At 45.9% G+C, this 18428-nt stretch overlaps 1 protein-coding gene and 1 long non-coding RNA gene across 35 annotated transcripts in view; one reads left to right on the forward strand and one right to left on the reverse strand.

Annotated features, from left to right (window-relative positions):
- TNS1 (tensin 1) overlaps positions 1–18428 on the reverse strand; it is a 310381-nt gene that overhangs the window by 38800 nt on the left and 253153 nt on the right. For 19 of the 34 annotated variants that reach the window (XM_088662729.1, XM_088662765.1, XM_088662754.1 and 16 more), the window contains 3 exons: positions 13228–14964; positions 8564–8605; positions 1141–1340 (listed from right to left, as the gene is read on the reverse strand). In XM_088662729.1, the coding sequence (XP_088518855.1) occupies positions 1141–1340; positions 8564–8605; positions 13228–14964 (1979 nt within the window). Of the gene's footprint in view, positions 1–1140; positions 1341–8563; positions 8606–8677; positions 8727–8759; positions 8801–13227; positions 14965–18428 lie in introns of all 34 variants that reach the window. The other 15 variants (XM_088662779.1, XM_088662773.1, XM_088662769.1 and 12 more) reach the window with 2 other exon arrangements.
- Positions 5254–8780, forward strand: LOC148687549 (uncharacterized). Its single transcript, XR_015948361.1, has 3 exons — positions 5254–5496; positions 5743–5990; positions 8706–8780. It is a non-coding gene; the product is annotated as an uncharacterized LOC148687549 (long non-coding RNA).

Genomic DNA, 18428 nt, shown 5'->3' on the forward strand with positions numbered 1-18428 from the left:
TCTGGTCTGGTCACAATTTTAAACTGCTTGATCCCATGCTTCCTTTTCTTGCCTTTATGTCCCTTTCTCCCACTCCTAATTTCAGAAAACATTCTGCTTCTGTAGTTTGCTTCTGTTCACCATACCGTCAGAAACAGCTCCTACAGATGACCCATTAACTGAGCTACAGGTAGGTAGCCGTGTTGGAACAAAATAAAAAAATTCCTTCCAGTAGCACCTTAGAGACCAACTAAGTTTGTTATTGGTATGAGCTTTTGTGTGCATGCACACTTCTTCAGATACACTGGAAAGAAGATGTCAGTCTGTACCTGTGTAAGTTTCTTGGTGATGGTGGTGCCTTCCATAGTTCTAGTTACAGATAGGTAGCTGTGATGGTCTGCCATAGTCGAAACAAAATTTAAAAAGTGCATGCACACTTCTTCAGTGTATCTGAAGAAGTGTGCATGCACACGAAAGCTCATACCAATAACAAACTTAGTTGGTCTCTAAGGTGCTACTGGAAGGATTTTTAAAATTCTGTTTCCATTTACTGAGCATTCATAATGATTTGCTTTACTGAGTCAATCAGTCAATCAGTCATTGATCCCACACTTTTCAGTGCACTTCCCTGTCACTTTCCTAATTGCAGAAGGTCATTCCAAAAATTAAAAAGTGGATTTGTGGCACTAGAGCAACAGAGGACTTTCATCCACTTCGATTGCACAAGTCTAAATTTCCAGTGAGCACTTGAATCTGTCCTGGAATATAGTGACAGTCCAGAGGCTTCCAGCAAGTGGCCAATAGGAGGGACTGATGCCCAGTTTCAGCAACACAGGTTGCAACTGGTATTCCATCATTTACGATGTTGGATGTGAGAACAACCATGGACACTTCTGAGTCCCAAACCACTGCAACCTCTTCCAAAACTGAAGATGCAACTTCCATCCAAGGAATACCTAGGGAGGCCCACCCATGCATGTACCCTTTTCTTAATCCATTCTACTGCCAAACTAAATTCATCGCCCTTCCCAACCCTGGCCCTTCCCTACCTATTAAGTGCTGGGGTCAAAGATACATATATATCCCCTTCTGTGTTTTCATGCATGCAAGCAGCAAGGTCAGAAGGGGAAATAATAATGTTAAAAAGAAAAAGAAAAGCACCTCCTTGGGCCTTCCTCCAGGGTTGGCAGAAATGGTGCTGAACACCTCTGGTGAGACACAGTGAACTGGAGAACGAACCGTGGGGCTTCGTGGTGAACTAGGGTCCTGGGGACTGTTCTCATACTGGCCTTCACTGGTGGTACGTCTCCGTATAGGGGCTTCGGCTTCTTCTGGTGACTTCTCCCGTGGCGACTGTACTCCTGAAAGTTCAATTGCACTGTGAGAAAAGTGGAGTTCCAAGCACAGGAAGAGCTTCAAACATTTAGAAAGTCTTTATGAGCCAATATTCAGATCTTTGGGCTGTGTCTTGGCTTTGGAAAGAAACTGAATCAATTAATCAGGAGAGGGGAAATCGGCAAATCCATCACTTCCCACCGGCAGATTATAGTGAAAACCAAACCAAACCCAACAAGCACAACTCAAAATTGCGACAACCCGGTTCGTACATTTTAAAATCCCTGCATAATGAAGCAGCTGCATTGGAGAAAGCATAGAGTTCATGCTGAAGCCAAAAATCCCCAAGATGGCCTGTTCATTTCTTTCCTCACCTCCTGAGCTGGGCTTCTGGAGGATAAGACGTTGGTGTGGATGCCCTGCATCGTATTTTACTTCTCTTACCTGGCTGTAACAGGTGTGTGCATGTGATGTGTGTGCAGGATTTATTAACATGAACCAAAGCACTGATTTACGTAGGGTGTACTTAGAGCAGGCAAACTTAACAGCCTGATTGCTTCTTTTCCTTACTTTTCCTTTTTTTGGTGACCAGCTTCCATTCACCTAATATTAACACATATTCTTAGGCAACTTGGACATCTCCACCACAATAATATATTCCCCTCCTTGTCTTCATGCCTTCCTCCTTCTCCCTGCTCCGACATTTCCATACAATGACCCAGGAAACAGTTGGCAGGAGAAGGCAGATACAGGTCAAGAGAAAAGTCAGCTCAAGGAATTGGAAAGGATCCTCGTATACAATCCTTTCCATACTGTACAGAGCCAGAAGTAAGGGGGGGGGGGAATAGGTCTCAGAGACTCAAGCAACTGAACAAAGCCACACGCTGAAGGGGAAAGGAAGGGGGGAAACCCCAAGGCCACTGGCTGACGTGGCCCAGAAAAGAGATCTAAGGCTGCTTGTTATTCTTGTCCTTCTCAACTTTCAGAGTCAATCTAAGGCAACAGAGAGGAAAGTTCAAGTTTCTGAAGACATATGCTTTGTGTGTGGTGCAGTGGTTAGAGCGCGGGGCTAGAACCTGGGAGACCAGGGTTCAAATCTCCACTTAGCCATGAGGCTTGGCGGGTGAGTGGCAGTTTCTCAGCCTAACCTATCTCACAGGGTTGTTGTAAAATGAGGAGGAGAGCCATGTATGCTACCCTGAGCTCCTGGGAAGAAAGATGGAGTACAAATGTAATAATAAAAAATAATTTAATTGGCTTTTATACCCGCTAACAGTATACACTCCCTGGATTAATTATGGGAAATGTTGGCTGATGTGGGTGCTGATAAATTTCTCTTAGTGGTCTGTAGGGTGTGCATACACACACACACACACACACACACACATTCATCCCTAGACTATTAAACTTGTTTATGAATGTGATGCTGCCAAAAATTGGAACGGAGGGTTCAGAGTGCAAACTTCCCTAATTTGGAACTTCTGAACTAATTGCAAACATTTCCACACTTTGGGCTTGGCTTACAATGAGCTTTGCCCTGGCTGCCACCACCATAGGCCTCTCCCCTTTCCTGCTGAAACTTACTTGTTAGCAGCAGCATAGAGAAGACTTGTTGTTGCAGCCATTATTGGGCCCTGGAGCACGGCAGCAGCATTGTGGATGCCAAGACACCTGGGAAATGTAGATCTCTTACTGAAAAGCCCAAGGAAAGCTTGGGCAATTGTTGCTGCAACCTTTTAAAGCCTATTCAAGGTTGCTACAGCGGTTAATGCAACGGGGGGGGGCTGGTTGGGAGATCTTCAGGCTTCACTGAGTTCCCAATGATTAGGGATGGGCAAATCTGTCAATTTTGCTTCCTCTCAGTTTCAAATTTATCCAGGCTTAAGATCAAGTTCTCCACCTTTCCATGCCAGTTTGTGATTATTCTTATTTTTTAAGTCCTCATGCAGAATCATCAGCACTTTAGGGTGAATTTCTCCTCTTACACACTTTTTTTTTTTGCAAAGCGATTTATCCTGAAATTATGCATTCTGTATGTTATTTTCCACTAATATATGCACACTTTGCCTTAGTATGTGCATTTTGGTACACATTACTTGGCAGGAGAAGCACACTGCAAAATTCAGAGAAGTGCAGATTTCAAAAGATGGTTGTGTTTCACTACCTGGGTTGTTTTGAAAATTGTGAACTGAATCAAATTTCTTTCCCATCCCTACCAATGGCATCACTGGGAGTGCAAGAAAACTCTGAACTGTGACTGGGCTATAGCTAAGAATGAGCTCAGCTTGGGCCTGTTCTAATCAAATCCAAATTAGCTTGTTTTCGGTGAGCCTGATCCAAACTGAGATTGAAGTCTGTGGAACAGATAAACACCTTGAGATGTCTAGTGGCGCAGATGTGCCCTGATGTCAACCTGAGTCTCTGATTTCAACTGATGCATAACAGTGAAATCCTGAAAGTCATCTGCAGCAATGGATTTTGTTAACATGAAAACTTTGTAGCTGGGAACAGCACCTGCAACATTTCAAATTGTGCCCTGCAGCTGTGAAACGAAAGAGCAGTGCTAGGGAACAGAGGCGGTCAGAGCAAGCAAAAGACACCAAACTCTCATTGGTTATGGAGCTGTATAATGATGTGTTTGTTGCAGTGCCTGGACTTCTTTCTTTCTTTCTTTCTTTCTTTCTTTCTTTCTTTCTTTCTTTCTTTCTTTCTCCTTTTCCTTAAAGAAACCTGCCAAAGGGAGGGGTCTCATTCACTAAATGGGGTAAGCTCACTCCACCCCATTTACTTAAGATTTGCAGATGTAAGCTTAGGAGACACTACACATCAGCATGTTCAAACTCAAATTAGGGGAAAGAGCCCACTTCTTTTATATAAGCAGCAATGAATGAATTCCCTCCCTCCTGCACCCACCCCACAAACTCATTGGAACGATTTTTTAAAATTATTATCTTTTAAGGCACTGGTCCTGGCAAGATGTCCTTAAAAAAGTTTCTTTGGGGCTGCTTTTGAGTCCCTTGGCTAATCTGGATCTCTCCCTGATTAGAAACAGCTATGCCATTTTCTCAGCTGCAGAGAGTCTTGCTTTTCACACAGCTGAAAGAAAAGGGAAGTTTCTTTTCTTTTTCTTTAAAGGAGAGAAAGAACAGGAATGCACAGATTTTGGGCAGCGTTCTGAGATTCCCAAAACAGAAACCCACTTGGGAGGAGAAAGAGGAGGGAGCCAGAATCCATGGCAACAGAAGCAACCACAATACAACATCCGAAACTAAGGAAAATCCATTGATGAAAAGAGCAGTGAGCTCAAGAGGCACCACACACAAAATTCCTTAAAGTGAAGCAGCAGCATTTTGTGTGCGTGTAAAAACAGGAACGAGTGGTACTACTAAGGCTGAACTAACAGGTTCAAGTCCAGAGACTGCGCCACTGCACAGTTCACTGGCCGCCAAGCATTCCAAAAGACTCACCACAAGATAGAAAGTGAATGGCTATCACAGACAGAGAAGGCTCTAGCAGCCCACCATTTTGATTTTAACAATTGCTAAACCCAGGACAGTAGTGGCAGGGAGCTAAGCCACCCCTTTGGGGGTGCAGGACCAATGAGAGCAGCAAGGTTAGTAGGCTAAGGGGACTTGGCTCATCCTCTTGCTACAGTGATGCTCTCATTGGCCCTATGACCACGAAGCTGGCCTCTGACTGGAAAAGCTCACTGTCACTCTCACCCTGGGGTTAGTACTTTTTAAAAAAATGGTGGGCAGTTTAAGCCTTAGAGTAACTGGCTGGTGCAGCACCACTTTGTAGCATGTGTCAGCCAACAACTTTGTCCTCATCTGCCTCCTACCTATCCAGCCACTCAGGGAGGGAGAAATGTACGGCTGCCACCAAGGCAACCATGACAACAAAAGGTATAAGAAGTCAAGGCAGAGCACCAGGGAGGGAGAAACCAGGTAGTGCCTCTAAGGGAGACAAATCCCTTTCTGCAAGGACTGTTACCTGTCTGGTTTTAAACCCCAAAAATATTTCAGTCATTTTTCAAGTTAAGCTTCAGCAGTTAAGTTTCAACATCATCCTCATTTCAGGGAACTAATATATGCAAAGTGTGTATATTATCCCTCCCTGCAGCCTTGTTGTTGGAGAGGCACAAGATTTCACCTATAGAATCGCAGAACTGGAAAGGAGCTGGTGAGTAGCATCTGTATCTAGATCTATCAGGCCTCTGGGAGTGAAAGTGGGTGGTTCCAGTTATCGCCACACTGTGTTGTCTTCCTTGAACTTCCTTGGATGTTTGAAGCTGGGGATAATGCATTTTTGGGGATAATACCCCCTTCTGTTCATACTCCTATCCTTTGGCATCAACGAGCAGGAGATGCATGGAAATTGGCTTCCGTTCTAAAACCCTTATCCCTATTGAATCATACTTTCTTGCAGTTGCTGGCATAAGCTTGAAGGCCAACAAAACCCCTTTGCAACTTTAAAGTTTTATCCCGAACACAATGAGCACAACATACAAGCAAGATGCCAGCTGTCAGTACCAGGAGACCTTGGGGAAAGGCACGAGTCTGTTTGCTGAGCATGGCACACAGGAAGGGGAAGGAGGGGGAGAGAGCAAGAAAACAACAGCCTTGCTGAATGCTTGAGTGGGAAACTCATTGGGAAGCAGTGAGATACGGGCAAAGGTCAGTGCCAATTGCAATGTGGGCAAAACTCAGACTGATACTGCTAATGTGCGCAGAGAAAGAAGCCATTGCCCTCTGATGCAAGGCATTCCATATAACTCCCACACCAGAGAATGGCTGCCATAGTTCCCTCTGCATTGCTGCTGCACACACATTTCAAATGTCTTCCGCCCTAGGCTTCAAAACCTTTGCACCAAACTTTAGAAACCCTCCACTTTCTCTGGCCTTTTTATTATATGCCTCATTTCCTCCTTCTCTTTAAAGCAGACGGAGGGAGGGGAGGAAGAAGGAGACCAGTGTTTTCAGAGCCAAGAGTGGCTCAGGGTGACCAGGCTCCCTGGAATGGCTGAGGAGCAGGAAAAGCTGGGCACTAGCAACAGCGCTGCTCAGCAAAATTATCTCTCTGGCACTCTCCTCCTCCTGTGCTATATTTACTAGCAAAACTCTAAACTGAGAAGATACAGAGTGTCCCTTCCCTAGAGTGAGGCTACCATCTTTTGTAACCTTCAGCCAAGTTCTTCAGCCACACAGGGGTGGAATAGTTCCTTCCCAGCATTAATGGAATCCAGCAACAAGCCATCATGAAACTCTGGATCAGAGGACAGCTTCAAGGTGACTCATGAAGATGGTACTGAAAAACCCTTCCTTGGGGCCAAACTAGGCATGCTAGCACTGTTTACCTACCTGCACTGTTCACATACAACTCAAGGGAGAAAGGATCTATTATTCATATGAAGGGGAGGGGAGCTGAACCATCATCCCTCCTCTGTGTCTCTACCTCGCTGTGTTTTCCCATTTGATGTACTACACTCAGGTCTGACACTAGAATTAAACTGGGCAGGTGGAAAATTACTGAAAGTAATGGACCCTAGCTCAGCAGGTAAAGAATGTGCTTTGCATGCAGAAGATTCCAGGTTCAATCCGGGGCATCTCCATTTTAAAAAGGATAAGCTTGGCAATTATGTAAAAGGCTGATTCAGTCCCTGGGTAACTGCTGCCTTCCAGGTATTGTTGGACAACAGCTCCCATCAGCTCCAGCCAGCACGGCAAAAGGTCAGGAATGACGGGGGTTGTAATCCAACAACATCTGAGCAGCAGACACTCACATACGCATTTATAGACATGTAAATGTAAGTAAATTCATAGCTTTGCTTTTTGAATGCATGATAAGTTCCTTCTGCTGCTGTTTAATTAAGCATTCTGTGTAAACTGCACACTATTACACCCAATGGCCCAGGGAAAACCATACCTTACTTTCTCTTTACCATTCAACTGCAAATAAAGCATAGTCGGTTGATGCACTATAGTACATAAGAACAGCACTGCTACATTAGCCAAGGCTCCATCTAACTGAGCATGTTGGTTGCAATAGGAGTCAGGTAGGTGCTTTTGGGAAGCCACCAGGTAGGACATGAAGGTAGCAGCTTTCCCCTACTCTTGGTCCCCCAACAACTGGTATTCAACCATAGGCATTTCCAGGTAGCTGTATCATGGCTAATAACAATGACTGAGTGAATCTTATGTTATATTACTTGACTCTGCAAGGATTCAGACAGCATATTCTATTTTTCAATTTGTATCTTTCCTTTTGTGTGGGCAATACTTGTATCAAAACTTCCTCTGGCATTTTGGAGGAGATGCCAAAGGAATATTCCAACAGCAACTCCTCCACTCTCAAACTGAAAGATTATTCACAAGAAATGAGAACACAGAGGTTTAATTCACAAGCCCACTCCTGTGCGCATAGGAAACATTCTTTCATTAAAATAGTTTAGAGTCTGGTTTTTTATTAATAGATTAACATCCAGAGGAACTTTATAGCCTAAGTTCAGAGATAGCAATCTTGGCCTGGTAAACCATCGTTTATTGGCTTGAGAATGAGCTGTGTGGCCTCACACTCCACAGTTTCCTGTGACATCTTCAGTTTAACATCTGCACACAAAACTGGTTCTGATGTCACAGAAAAGTGACAAGCCATGGTAGAAGCACTGAAGTTGGGTGCACGAGGACAGGAGAAGGGAGGAGAGAAGGGAGTGTTAGAACATACAGCTTGCTCTCAATGCAATAAACCATGGTTTATCAGAATGGACTTGTGGAATGTCAACGGGGCCTATTACAAGGACAGCCCAGAGCATGTCTGTAGGAACTCACCAACAATATTAGTAAGTTCTCTCATTTAAACTAAACAAATAAAAACCTCTTTCAACTTTACGTTCCTGTAGGAACATTATATAAAGCAAGTGAGCATGAGGATCCCATGCAACCCCAAAGCAGTGAATGTGTGCACAGGAGCCCATCCTTCTAGTCTGCTGCTCTCTTTTGAATGTGACATTCCATTAGAATTTGGGCACTGTATGTATAGACCACAGGTCACCATTTCAAGGGGGGACTATAAGACAGAGTGACAGGATATCAAGCATACAGCATGCTGCTGCATTAATCCTGAAGCAGCGTGAGTGCTAGAGGCAATGTATACAGGATATTTTCTTGGAGGCCAGGGTGGGGGGTGGCAAAAGGCAGTGACCAAGTCAACCAAAGCACTGTGAAATTTTACAGGAGTACAAATTCCAAACCTGTAGGGAGAGAGGTGGGTGGATTCAGAAGAGCCAAGTATCCTGTATTGGGGCAAATGAAACACATAGAATAATAATATTAAAAAACCCAGCATCTTCTGTTAGAATGGCAACCCATACTTTTTTCTCTCTTTTTTTGCAGGGGTATAGAGATGTCATACATCTGCAATAATTTCAGAAGTAGTCCTAAGGCCACTGAGGAAATGGCTGTTAACTCCCGGAGTTTGGCGTTGTATTCTGACAGGGGGAGGCGGAGGTAGGGTGGGTAGGAATAGAGCAGCAGGAGAAGGTCAACCAAGGATGAAACAAAATCCATCACGGAGAGTGAGAAAGAGAGTGTGTAGTCAGAGATAGAACAAACATCACAAACAGACAAAGGAGAAAGGGGAGGGAAAACACAAGAAAAAATATTAGTTGGAAATGCACCCCAGGCTTGAACACACTGTGATCTGGGGTGAAGTTGAGTCAACATCAGAATACGAGATACCATTGAACCAAGTCAATTACCAGCCTCTTCATGAGATCTTGGGTGAATAGGTTGACCTCAGGAGTATGTTTTGTGGGGTAATAAATCCCATGTAGTTCCCTGGCTTTCTTTGGATTCAAGAGGAGCTAGAAAATCATGAGCGAATCATATCTACCCTGTATACTGTTTCTGGAATTCAGCTATCAGTCTGACAGTAGAAATTGAAATATTGCAACAATGTGGGAAGCACTGGCAGAACCACTCCTGCCCACCCACCGATACACCTGTGCAGCACCAGGGCACAAGTGTAGCTGGCAGCCCTGGAACACCCGTCTTGCTGCTTGGACAGGGATTTCCAAGGGTGGGTAAACAAAACACACAAACGGTCACAAAACAACTTGTGGAGGCATCTCCGTCTCAGCTGGCTCATGCTAATTGTTTCAGAGCTTCCATTTCAGGTCCCCGAGTCTCTGAGCCAGGCAGGATTTGCAGCAGTTGAGGGCGGCGGTGGTGATGATGATGGTGAGATTTCTCTGGGAAGGGAGTCCTCCTAGAGGCCTTTTGCCTTAATCATTACAGGCTGCTCCCACCCTGCTGCATAGGAAATCTGAGTTCTCATGATAGCGAGAACCAGGGAGGATGATGATCTGTGAAATTCCACACATACTCGCCTTGGAACAAGCAGGCAATTTATAGTAGCATGCATTGTAAATAACATGCTGGCCCCTGAGCGCTCTCTCTCTCTCTCAACCCCTCTCTCACAGCTTGTTCTAGCCAGTTCCATCCCCTCCCCTCCCCTCCTCCTCATTCTCTAGCACCAGCCAGATCTCTTGCTTCACTCCATGTCCTGTGGTCATGGGACACTTATTATGAACTGTTAACCTAGAGTGCAGGCTCATGCTTCCACAGCAGCTATTCTTTCCCCAGGATCTTGGGACATAATGTCCCTTGGGATTATACACTGGCCCATGTGCAGCTCAGATAGAAGGTTCCCACAATATAACAACACTCAGAAAGGCTGCTATGTCCCCCCCAAATCAGGAACAGGTGAGTTGGAAAATGCCACTGTAAGCAGGTAATTCTGCACCAGTTTCCTCCCATGGTTCTGATACACATATGCCCATCCACAATACCTTTTCTCTCCCTACCCAAGTGTTGCTATGTCGTAATGCAGTGGGGTAAAAATCTAGTCCTCTTCCATCTGCATCAGCATCTCAACGTGATGGAAGTGTGTGGGTGCATGGATGGCCATGGGAGAGGGAGGCAGCTCAATGCTGGTGTAAGTGGCAAATACAGTGGCTTGTGAACTTCCTAGAAGCATTTGGATGACCACTGTGGGAAGCTGGATGCTGATCTAGATGGGCCATTCCTTGGTCTGACCCAGCAGGGCTCCAAGGTTCAACTCACACACTGCTGCTGTTGTTATTGCCCAGCTGCCCCCTGCCTTTGCAATGCAAAGTAAAATGGAGATCAAATCAAACATTGATTCATCAGTCTGCTTTGTGCTCCCCTCTACACTTCAAGTCATCTTCCTGTTTTCTCGTAAAGCACTCGGTGTAGATTTTAGAAGCAAATAAGTAAAGGAGGAATCAATTTTGCACAATGCTGAAAAGCTAGTTTGGAGAGGATGAGAAACATAATGTCACCAACTTCCAGAAACCCAGAGCTGTTAACAGCTAGCTTCTGCTATGGACACAAAGAACTCATTTCCCCTGAGCCCAGCCTGGAAAAGAAAATGGTACATCTAAAGAAAATGTGGTGAGTGCATTTCTATAGCAGGTTTGCTCCTCACGCTATGTCTACCTCTGTATACACCCTTAGATGCCACAGTGACTCAGCCTCCAGCTTGGTTTCCCATCCACCAGCCCTCCTTATCCCAGAACCAAGCCATTTCCCTTTGGCCGAATGCTTTTAATGCCTGTGGTCCAGGAGCTGAACTGGACGGAGCCCAGCAGCTGAGCCTGGCATTGCAGGCTGGATTATGTCCAGGACATTTCTGAGGAGCTCTGCAATTAAAAACTTTCATGTGTAATTACAATCCCAGAAGCTGCCAGGGCTGAGGCTGCATACCGGATACAAGACATCACAAGAGTCCTTAAGCAACACTGTATGTTGTTTTTATCAAGAAGCCCAAATGCCTCAGGCCCAAAGACTGATCATTTTGCAAAGTGTGCCCCCCCCCTTCCCATCACTGCCCATAATTCATGCTTGGGCAGCCCTGCCTACAGTGTGCCCTGTGGAGAATTAGTGAGGATGCCCAGGTGAATTACATGGAGGAAAGACTCATTCTGGGAAAACCCGTTAGGACCCATTAAAAAGGAGACTCAGCTGTACACATCAGAAGACCTTGAAAGCTCCCAAGAGAAAGGCATTTGTGTATGTGCGCTCTTCATGCTTATACACAGCATGAGGAAGAATCTAGAATCTCAGCTTAAAAAGAAAAAAAATATGGCTATTATTATTATTATTATTATTATTATTATTATTATTATTATTATTATTTTCAAATAACAAGCTTCAATCTCTCAGGGTCTTAGAGAAAGGTTTTCCCCAAAAAGCCATCTGTCAGGAATGCTTTGGTGGTATTTCCTGCTTGGCAGGGGGTTGGACTGGATGGCCCTTGTGGTCTCTTCCAACTCTATGATTCTATATCTGCTTGAAGGGATGGGCCAACAGATGTTACGGGGGAGCTCCATGCTTGGAGCTGCTGCTATCCTTTTTCTTTCTGAAAAAGTGACCAGAGGGGAATGGAGGGCTGATTTGGATTTGGCTTACTAAGTACCGAGAGGAAAACCCACAGGTTTAAAAAGCCTGTATATGTTCTTCTCGGAGGATTAAAACAACTTTGGGGGAGGGCTGATTTGGATTGGGGATGTGGAGAAGGCAAAGGGTTAAACTGCCTTATTTCCCCTATGGCATCACCTCAGTTTAAATTGCCCCCTTCCCCGTGTTGACTTTTTCCAAAATATTAAAGTGTTAGGAGCTCCAAGCATGAAGTTCCTATATCAATCATGTCTATTGGGCCCCTAAGCCCAAAGAATGATGATTGGGTGTCCGACCTATGCCTCTGCCTGTGGCTTCCAGGACTAATTCCACTTGCTCCACCCTCTTCATTCCATGCCTTCCCCTCATTTCTTGCCTTTTATTATTGCCAAGCCCCTACAAAATGCCCTGAATCTTGCAAAAGCCATACGCAGAAGGAACTGTATGAATCCCACCCATTTAAGCAAAAGTGCATAATTTGTTCTGGGTAAATTTCAGCTCCCTTGGTGCCGGGAACACAGAGTCCTGCCCAAGACTGCCAGTGCACTGGGCTTCAGAGGAAGGGCATGAAAGAAGCGCCAAAGGCTATGGAATATTACCCTTTTGTGGGTGTGGTGGACATTTCCTTCCTGACTCAACATCTCACAGCAGAATCATTAAAGGCTCTTGTGCCGCTCATTCAGTGAGCATAAAATCAAGTCAGAGCCCTGCCTTGTTTACAGCCTTCTCCCCAGCAGTTGCTGAGCATTTCATTCCTAAGCTCCAACCCTGCCATGCATGTTGCATCCCCATGCCTTAATGCCAAATACCAGTAAGTTACAAATCAGGAATGATGGCTTTCATCTGTTCCAAGCTGCAGGTTTGCAGTTAGCTCTGCAGAAACCTGGCATTAGCCACTAGGACTCGGGGAGATGCATCTAAATCTAGACAAGTGCATTCAGTTGCTCCAGAGCAACAATTGTTCTCTTGCAGAGGATGAAGGGAAGCCTCCCTGTACCTTCTGAAGGAACAGGGAGGGAGGCTGAGATCTAGTGCTGTCACAGTAGCTTCTTGTTAAATCTGGAATGTGGTGTAGCAGTTGCACTAAAGAGTTGCAGTTCCCAGCAACTCTAAGTATGGCATGTTTACCCCCCCCCCAAAAAAAACCACCCACCCCTGGCATAGATAGATCCTATGACATTTGCATGTTGTTTGCAAGTGTGGTTGCGAGAGCCCTCCTACCAGGCATTCCCCCAACACACCGCCCCCAGGACTGCTGTGGGAACAGTTCAGTTTATCCATTCTATTTTGGACTAAGCCACAGGAAACAATCTGGGGCCCTGGAGCAGCATTCTTCTCCTACCAGCCCTAAAAGATTACATGGGGGTGGGGGACTTCTGAGCCCTAAGGATAAAAACCCCTGACTCATAAGAAAACAGAGAATAAGGCTTCCTACCTGCTACCCTGTGGGCCACCAGACCTTCAAGATGCAAAGGCTCTTCCTCTGCGGGGCGAGAAGGTTCCTCACTGTTCTCCACATCCTTTATTGGTACCTGGGCTTGAATTGTCATCCCAGGGGATGGCGGTGACGTCAGCAGGGGATGCTGAGCTTCCATGAGCTTATATGCCATTGCATGGGGCCTGGGAGACGTAGGAGGGCTTCCTGCAGCCTGGCCGTAGCTCCTGGCTTGCTGGTTCGGATAGCCATAGGACAAATAAGCCTCCTGGTCATCCTGCATGGGGTACTCTGGCTCTGAAGCATTGTGGAGCAATAGCTTTGTGGGATGAGCTTTAGGTGCCTGGTGGTCCGGCAGCTGGGACACAGAGATGCCCATGGAGTTGTGGGAAGGGCTTCCTGGAATAGGGCCAAAAGGATTGGTAGACTTTGGCTGCACCACTTGAGGACCAGTCACGGGCTGGGCAGATACTGAGAGAGCCACTGGGCGTGGCTTATCTTCTCTGGAAGACACCGGGACACTCTGGGACTTGTGCATCATGGAGACAGAAGGATCCAGGTCAAGCATGAGCATGTTGAGGGCCTCAATGGACTGCTCTATTTCCTTCTGGGAGGCCACCCTGGGGAATTCAGGGATGCTGATGCTTTGAGGGGGTGCTGCTTGCGAAGGGCTGGGCTGAGGGCTTGCACTGGAAACACTGGGACTTTGGCTGTCTCGGGCACCATCCTGTTGGCGGGAAGGCGGTCTGCTGCCTCCACTTTGCTGCTGCCAAGAGTTAAGTCCCCTCTGGACAGCTTCCCGGCTACTCGTGCTCCGGGCTGGTGCCTGGGGCAGCTGGGGGCTCTCCGCAGTCGCTGTGGGGAAGGACTGCGAGCGGTATATGCCATTTGGATCGTAGCCATAGGGGTACTGCTGGCTGGCAGCTGGCGGCTGGGGTTGCAACCAGCCAGGAGTGGGGAAGCCATGCTGGTAGTAGTCGGCCAAATTCTCCTGGGCAGACACTGAAGGACGGATGTGCCCATACGGGTCCTGGGGGTGACGCCCCATCATGCTCCGCAAGGTGTTCTGGTTGTTGTAGGGGTAGCCACCATTGATCACTGTCTCTGAATCATGCAGCTTGTCTATGCCGTTGAAGTTGGATGACCCATTGGGCAAGGAGTTGAGGCTCTCCATCCGAGGGGCCTCGTGGTAGCCCATGTCACTGGTGTTGGTGGTGCCATCAAATGATGAGAGGGTGCCCAGGCTCCCCACGCTGTGCCCATCCTGGTTGGGCAACTCGTCATCCAGAATGTCTGTTTCCCTCTCGGCCACCAAGCTGGCAGCTTCCCCATTGACATGCACCTGAGCTGGAACAATGTGGCGGCCTGAGGTGGTGGAAGCAACCACTGCTCCCCCGCTGGGGTTGTGGTTATGCATGGCGGCCTCGTTCTCCAAGCCAAAGCCGCTGAGCAAGCTGTCAAGCTCCCGCTTCTCCTCCGGGGTTAGTATAGGGTTGCTTCCTCCGCTGCTGCCGGGGACTGTGGCCACTGCCTGCTCGTCAGTCTTGTCTGTCTTGGTGGAGGCGGTAGAGTTGCCTGAATCACTGCTAACAGAGAGTGTGTGCTCAATGTGGTTGGGGGCAGCCGAGAGCGTGATGCGGTTGGTGTTGACGGTGCCGGTGCTGCCGTGGAGCGAGTCTTTCTTCTTCACCTTGGCATACAGGCTGCCATCTAGAGGCCCTTGGGTGTGACCAACCTCTGCATGGAGGAAGAGAGAAGGGAGACAGGAAAATCAATAGCTGTTATGCTGCAAAAGCTTATGTGTTCCAATTAAGACATAAACAATACCTGGGCTGGCCGCCTGCATTTAGCTACAATGAGAAGGGACACTGCGACCCTGCCAACCAGCTGCCAAGCATTATCGCATCCTGTGCCCTCCAGGCCTCTGAAGACAAGAGACGCCAGTGTGTCTCTCTGATGGTAGCACAGCCCCTGCCATGTTCTGCTCCCACAGGACCTAATCGCAGCTAGAGAAGTAAGTGCTGGCGGCTACTGGAGTAAAACACATTTACTGGCTATTTTCTTCTTGACTTGCTTTTACAAAACACAGCATGTTTTGTAGCAAAAGTACCTGTATTGATCTCAGGATACATGAAACCTCTTTAGCAAAGGGTAAGCAAGTTGGGAATGGTTGGGACACCATGAAAAGGCAGAGACCAGAAGATCCTCCAGTCAAGTCTGCACAAGTTGTGGCCCACCAAGACAAAGGACTTCAATAATCCTATTTTTGCTGCATGACCAGGGGGGGGGGCTTTTAGGCGCAGGCAGGCCCCAATATGCAGCTGATAGGTTGTGTTAGGTTTGGTGAGTCACATGTTGTACAGCCCTGATGTTGTATAACCCTGACGTAGCACCAAGCCTGGATCCTCCAACCAAAGGCTCAGAACATGCAACCTTCTCATAAGAGGGAAGCCAACCACCAGCTTCCCTTCTATAGGTTTGGAACTTTACTGTAAGAGCAAAAGTAGCCAAAGTGTGCCTGCTCAGAGGAACATGCAAATTCATCTGTTTCCCTTAATCCCTTAATTCAAGCAACAGTGATTTTTTAAACAGCAAAAAACAAACCCTGATTCCACCAACTAAAAAAAGCATTGTGTTCTCTTTGCAGTCCAAAAATAAAACAAATGGTCTTGATGGGGATAAAAAGAGCTCTCCTGCTAATGTTTCATTCTGCTTTTGATTAAGAAGTTTTGAAGGCCAGGGCCAAGTTAAAATGGAGGGGGGCACTTCTCACTAACACTTTAATCCATAATCGGCACCTCTTCTCCTTTCAGTGATGAGAGAGGGAGCTTGAAAGGGAGAAAAAGTGTTTGCAGTGCCGCAAGTGGAGGAATTTACCTTCCTCTTCATACCCATTTAAGTGGTTGCTGTGTTCTGCCTTCCCCACAGAGTGAGGGTCATGCAATGCAGAAAGCGCTGCCTTCTCTCTGAATTCAGTTGGAATTAGGCAAGCCTGGTTGGCTATGTGGCATTCTGACAACATGGCACTCACTAATAGTGGTGCTTGATTGGATGGGGTCACTTCAGAAAAGAGACCCTAACCAAATAAAATAAAATGATATCATAACTAGTGAAAAGAAACATGGCTATGAATAGCACTGGGAATGGTTTTAAGAAATGTGTGTGTTTGTGGCGGAGAACATTTTACACTTTTGCTCACCATAAGACTGTTTTGTATAAACCACTTGGAGGTTTCTTGGATTAAGTGGTATATAAATCATGTTAAATGGATGAATGAATAAATAAACAAGCAAGCCAATTTTCACTAGCATCATGGGCACTGAGGAATTGTATAGACAGATCTAGAGATGAACCTTATGCTGCAGGTGGTTTGCAAGGTAATGCGGTAATGTTTTGAGGATATATTTGATCTCCTCAGTCATGGGATTATGCAGCAATACGGTAGGTTTTCCTGACCTTCTTTGGGCAATCTATTATAGTATTATAGTCTATTATAGTCAAGACACTGGTGACAGTTCGTGTGGGTACAGAGGACCCACCTACTCTGCATCAGCTGCACTATCTGCCTATATGTCCTAATAGTGACCATTAAAGTCCTCCTGAAACACCTGGGATCAAGTAGATCAAAGGAGCACCGATGACCTATACTATAACCTTTCAAGGATTTGAGATCAGCCACCAAGGCTCTGTTCATGTGCCCACCAGGAAGGGAGGTCAGGCTGGCTGGTACAGCAGATGAGACCTTTTTCTGAGGCAGCCCCACAACTATGGATGACTCTCCCCCCCCCCCACCCCGATAAATGATGAGCCCCCCCACCTGGGTTCTTAAAAAGGTCTTTATTCAGGATTGCTTTTAAAAAGGAGATTTTATAGATGACAAACTTCAATTTATAGTGTTACATTAAAATAGTTGGCTGTGATCCATTGATCTACAATACTTTTACTGCTGCTATCATGACTGTGATTATGCTGTTTATATGTTTTTAATCATTTTAAGAAGCCGTGACTTAAAACCATGACATTTAATACATTATACATAACAACAACAACAACAACAACAACAACAACAACAACAATTTTTATTATACTCTTGTGCTTGTACTAGCCATCAATGGAAAACTATATGGTCTCATTAGATCACACATTACTTTCTCTTTGCAGCTGAGGTTTCAGGACTGCTCCATGAAGGGATTTTAAGCATGCATGAAGTGGGCTCATGAAACATAAAAAATATATAAAAATGGCAATAATTTAATTACACAGAAAACAAAGCAATTTGGGATATAGGGTTGTTTCAGCGTGAGTTCCAGCTCATACTGGAGGATCCTTTCTTTCTCACGCAGAAACGTTCTGCCTTTTTCTTAGGTCTCCTGCGAGGTTTCCTGGAACTGGCTGCACCACAATATGGAATGCTTTCATTTAGGGGGAAAAAGTGACTTCTATCTGGCAATAAGCCAAGGATTGACTTCAGGAACGGAATATGGCCTAATGGAAGAGTGTGAAGTCATAGGGCTCCTATCTGCAAACAGCAAGCACTTCCGTAACTGCTTCGAAGTTCTAACCTGCCAGCAGGAAGCCTAATTTCTTTCCTACAGAACACTACCTAAGCAAAAGCATGTGCACACACAAACAAAAACACACAGAAGCAGCAGACACAAAATGAAAATAGGTTTACTTTAGACCAGGCATCCCCAAACTGTGGCCCTCCAGATGTTTTGGCTTACAACTCCCATGATCCCTAGCTAAAGGACCAGTGGTCAGGGATGATGGGAATTGTAGGCCAAAACATCTGGAGGGCCAAAGTTTGGGGATGCCTGCTTTAGACCAACGATCACACAAGGCAGACAACCAAGTAAAGTTGTGTTGTCTTCACTGAGAGCATGCCCTACTTCACTCCCCTCTTTCTTAGGTACTAAAGCTGTAGAATACTTTAAAAAGAGAGGAGAGAATACCAAACTTGGGTGTTTATAGGGGTGTGGGTGGGTGTAGCATAACAGTGTATGTGGACACACACAAATATTCAGCAAACGGGAACAGACATGGACTCAGAATAACCACCACCACCACCGATTGCATATAATATACTACTCAAAAGCAACAATCAGACTTTTTATATGTTTATACACAGAGTAACCATTCAAGAAATACACACAGAGACAGTAGTGCTTAACCAGTGCTTAACCCAGAGAAGCAGCGGCACA

This window comes from Zootoca vivipara, chromosome 1, assembly GCF_965207765.1.
Source record: "Zootoca vivipara chromosome 1, rZooViv2.hap1.1, whole genome shotgun sequence".
NCBI lineage: Eukaryota > Metazoa > Chordata > Lepidosauria > Squamata > Lacertidae > Zootoca > Zootoca vivipara.